The sequence below is a fragment of the Leuresthes tenuis genome, unplaced genomic scaffold (assembly GCF_036924035.1).
Source record: "Leuresthes tenuis unplaced genomic scaffold, fLeuTen1.0.hap1 SCAF_22, whole genome shotgun sequence".
Taxonomy (NCBI): Eukaryota; Metazoa; Chordata; class Actinopteri; order Atheriniformes; family Atherinopsidae; genus Leuresthes; species Leuresthes tenuis.
In genome coordinates, this window is record NW_027325376.1 from 2859217 (window position 1) to 2863872 (window position 4656).

Sequence of the window (4656 nt, forward strand, 5' to 3'; positions counted from 1 at the left end):
CTTATTTGTATATCCAAAGACTCAGTAGCCTATCTTCTGGGATGTGTTGTAATATCGTGAATGCTTAAGCAATTAACATTTATGTTAAAAAAAAAGAACAAAAGTCCCAATTTAAGAAGTTCTTTTCACCGCTAGAGGGAGCAGAAGGCCCTTAGATGAAAGCCAATGGTGGACAGGACTAGGGGAAAAAAAAAAGAAAAATCGGCAAAGATTGCAAAGATCGACCCGTCGTCACCCACCGATACCCAATCTCGATTTTTTTCTTCGATATCGGTACAGATACAGCTATGAAATCTAATGTCTGGATCTGAATTTTCTTTTCTGCAATTAAACAGCATCTGAAAACGATAGAAAAGATGGTGACGAGACCAGAAAACAGGATGAGTCCTCTGTATCAGGTATATCTATCTTTATTTTTATCCATATCCATCTTTTTAACTTTGCACTACTACTTAAAAAACAAACTTTACTGCTGTACTTGATTCTTCCTTGTCCTTACATACTCTCAGGGGATGAAAACAGTGGAGCTGGCAAAGTAATTGGTGTTTTATTTGGTGTTGGAGTCGTTGCAATGATTGCTGCAGCTGTTGTTTGGACCTTGAGGAAACGTAGAATAGATGGAGTGAGTTATAAGGCTTTGTTTTCTGTGACGTTGCATTATCTGATCAGTTGTGTAACCTCTTACCTTTGCTAATCTTTCTCTTTTTTTATCTCAGAGACTCTAGCATGATGGCAGCAACAAAGGCAAAGATGGGAAAAACCTGGTTGTAAAGACTTGGCAGCAAAGGAGGAGAACAGAGTACATTAATTTTATTTGGTCAGATTTACATCACAAGATCATTTTGTACATTTTATTGTACAGATTCCATCGTGTTCAATAAATGTACGTTATGTTTGTTATGATTGGAGACTTTGTGGAGGGTAGCAAATGCTAGAATTCATGAGTTTTCAGGAGTTGAGGTTTATTTGATTTATTCATCTGGTAAATTGTGCCCTCTTCAAGTTATTGCCACCTTGCATGTTGATAATTGTAGTAGCCATGCTTCATAATGTGGGTTGTGACACTTGCTTTAATGTGCCAGCAGGTGGCATTTGCACCGTAATGATCCTTGGACACTTGGTATTTACTAAGAACCCTTGCTGATAAAGATAAAGATGTAATGTTTTAGCAACAGAACACAGCAGAGCAGCCTCCCTTCACACTAAAACACAAGTTTCCTGTCACGGCTGAATGCGAAACATCAAAACTGAACACAGTTCATATCTGTGTACTCCAGTGTACTCACTTTAAAGATGTTTTTCATCCATCCATTGACCTGTTTGTGGTTTAAAAGTGGCACAGCATCCTCTTTTCTGAGAAACACATGCCATTTCTTTCTGATAATTTAGCTGAATCCACATTCAGAAAAGGAGGATTCAGCTAAAGGCTGACCATGAAACTTCTGCTTCACTCAAAGTAATAAAAAGGTGGGGGGGGCGACGACAACTAGACACAAGATAATTTACAGAGGTTTAATAAGAATGATGTCAGAGAAAGAGATGAAGAGCTAGATACAAATCAATTTCTGTGTAATGTCAGGAGAGGAAATAGGATTAAAAAAAAACAATAAATGGCTGTAGAAAAGTCGTGCTCCAAAGCACAAACACCTCTTTAAAAACATGGTCCCTGTCCTTCCTTGACACACTGCTGCCATGCACAGATGAAAATGGACTTACGTCCATACAATGCTCCTCTTCTTCATTAAAAAAAGAGAAAGATAACCATCATCTCAGCCAGACATTTTGTCAGGACGTCTATATTTGATACGGACTACTTAAATGACTTCCTGTGGCGTCACTTTCACCCGTTTGCGTGTTAAACCAGCTGCAGCTACACGACTATTTCCATGGCAACGTCGGCCCTGCCTTTGCGGTCTGCGACCATCTGTGCTGCTGTGAAGAGAAACAGAGAAACAACATCAGCGGCTCATCAGGTTAAACATCAGGTTAAAGCTTCAAACGGGTTAATCCACCCATGCGTTATGTTGCAATGACTGAATTTCCCTCACGTCTCAGCGGCGTTAGACACATGCTTTGAGGTTTTGTTTTGTTGTAGCTCCAACATGTTTGAAATTGAACATGTTTTGCTTTAGCAGAACAAACTCTGTGGGACCAGAGGACGAAGAATTCGCTCTTTTAGAAAAGCCAGACATGTAATATGTTGCTAAATACAACATTTTACTTCATTTAGGAAACATGTAAAGATTTTAAAATCTTTCTTTTCTTTGCTCCACTTCTTCACAATCTCTACGTTGGTCTGACAGGTGCAGGTTCCTTAGATACCAGGACAAACAGAACCTAATTTCACACCATTGCTGACCAGTACTCCTGTTTCGCTGATCTGTTTGACAGCACCGCTCCATTTGAGTAGCTAATATAAAACACTGGAGGACTTGTGTGTTAGGACTTGAAAGGTTAACTCTACCTCTCCTCTTGTCTCTGTATATGACTCCTAGCAAGATGGTGGACAACAGGTACGGCGTTCCCACCAGCAGGTGACACAAAAGTCTGGAGGTAGAAAATGTCGTTGAGGCTGCAGGTGGAGCTGAAGATGATGGCGAAAGAGAAGCTGTAAAGAGAGACGAACTCTTAAACACTGAGAGGAGAGTTTTAGAAGGAGAAGATTTATATTCTACTTTAAATACTAATGTTTTTGCCCAGATGTTTTTTTAGGAGCGGGGTTTGGTCTTTTAGCCCATTCATCTTCAGTACCAGACCAAAAACCTGTTTATGAAGATGAGCTTAAAGAACATTAAAGAAATGCATTATGATGTAATGAAACACACTGACTCCAAAATACAAATAGATTCCTATTTAAAGAGGGTTAAATTTTTCATTAGAGTGTCTCCAAAAACATCCACCTTCTATATATAGTCTATGCCAAAAAGTACTGAAAATAAACATGTTTTACAGGTTTCACGGCATTGATTGATATCAAAAGGTTTCCATCGTGGTTCGTTTGTTTACATTTACAGGATATGAATGATAAAACACAGATAAACACAGTAAAACTCGAATAAACTTCCACAAATGTGTTTGAATGTTCATCTGCTCGCTCAACGTAGTTTTTGCTTGAAAGATTGAAATGTCTCCCAGCCTGACATCCTCCCATATATGAACGTAATACCAGAAGAAGAGCGACACAGTCTAGTTTCTTTTGCTTCGCTAAAGTACGGAAGCCTGCCAGTTGATGCCCAAAGCAAAAACAAACAAAGACGCATTCATAAAAAGGGTTTCCTATTGCTCGGGTAATGCTTGAGTCGAACTGAAATAGCCTCAGACTTTGCCCTTCCCTCCCCACACATGTATGTATCTGACAGGATTGTTCTCACTGAGCTGTAACCGGACGGTTTCTGTCACCTGTAACTGTCAGCCAGCTGCCTGCTGATTCTCCGCCTCCTGAGATGCTGCAGGTGTAGAGTCCCTCATCAGACTCGGAGGCACTGTGAATGGTCATCTCTCCTGAGCAGTTGCTCCTGGTGGAGTGGCCGTCTTTATGGAAATCATACATGTGGTCCGAGGGGTTTGTCTCAGCTTTACAGCGCAGAGTTACAGAAGCTCCCTCCGACACCGGGAGAGCAGGACTCTCCAGGATCACAGGGCGATCTTTGGAAAGGAAAGTGGCGCATTAGTAGTTCTATCACTGACATAGATTCAGGTATAAAATCAGCGTCAGTTATGTTAAAGTCCTGCGTGGCACATCGACGCTTGTTTGTATGCAGTGGGAAGTACCGGTGATGGTGATGTTGACCGCATTGCTCCTCTCCTCTGTCTCTGACTCGCACCAGTACACGCCCGTGTCCGTTGGATAGGTGTTTCTAATGATGCAGGTGGAGCCTGAGGAGATGTCGCCCCAGCCGGAGGAGCAGGCCCTCACACCACCGTCTGGTGTTTTCCTCTTGACCTTCCAACCAGTGGAGTTCAACTGATCCTCACAGCTCAGAGAGACAGAGTCGTACCGGAAGAACTGAGATCTGTCGGGATGGACCTGAAGGCAGGCTGCAGGGAGGTGAAGAGTGGGAGGAAAGAAAGAGAGAAGAGGCAACGAAGTGAGAGAAAAAGTGAAGAAACAAGCAAAAAAGACAATGAATTGTGTGAAAAAGAGAAGGCAAAGACGGACAGTACAAGAAATAAGGTTATGTTGAAATTAAAACATAATCAAGGTTATAAAGAGGTAAAAAAAAAAAGCAAATATGACAAAAGTAGGTCAAAGAAAATGCAGCGACAGACGGGAAAATGTCGAGGTGATGAAAATAGAGGGGCCAGAATTGTGAAAGCAAAGTGAAAAATGAAAGAAACGAGGGATGAAAGCGTCACAAAAGACCGAAGAAGAAAAGATTAGAACAGAAAGACGTGTTGGGTAAAACCGAAAGGTTTGAGGAATAAAAACAAGCAATTCCGGTGGGACACGATGGAGAGAGCAGGAAAAAAGAATCAAAGGTGTTAAAAAAGCAAGAAGATGCAAACAGATATCGATGGAACAATTAGCAATAAATCAAATGACAGAAAAGCAACATCCTGATATCCAGATATTCACCTAAAACAACAGAAATATCAGCGTTCAAACTCACTCAGCATGATGCAGAAAGGTGTTACCAGCATCCTGTTGCCCCAGCA

The 4656-nt window shown here is 41.2% G+C and overlaps 1 protein-coding gene across 1 annotated transcript; it reads right to left on the reverse strand.

The window, feature by feature from the left end:
• Positions 1-1612: 1612 nt before the first annotated feature.
• On the reverse strand, positions 1613-4656 carry LOC140281852 (Fc receptor-like protein 5). Its single transcript, XM_072376350.1, has 5 exons — positions 4611-4656; positions 3772-4038; positions 3400-3645; positions 2465-2608; positions 1613-1932 (listed from the first exon to the last, which is right to left on the reverse strand). Exons 1-5 carry the CDS (start codon positions 4639-4641, stop codon positions 1871-1873), a joined length of 750 nt encoding a protein of 249 aa, XP_072232451.1. The 5' UTR covers positions 4642-4656; the 3' UTR covers positions 1613-1870.

Excerpts from the sequence above, each read along its gene's own strand:
- LOC140281852 (XM_072376350.1), bottom strand. The coding sequence starts at position 4,641 with ATGCTGGTAACACCTTTCTGCATCATGCTGA. Across the intron at positions 4,039-4,610 it reads ACCTTTCTGCATCATGCTGA|CCTGCCTTCAGGTCCATCCC; the intron begins GTGAGTTTGAAC and ends ACCTCCCTGCAG. Across the intron at positions 1,933-2,464 it reads ATACAGAGACAAGAGGAGAG|CAGCACAGATGGTCGCAGAC; the intron begins GTAGAGTTAACC and ends TTCTCTTCACAG.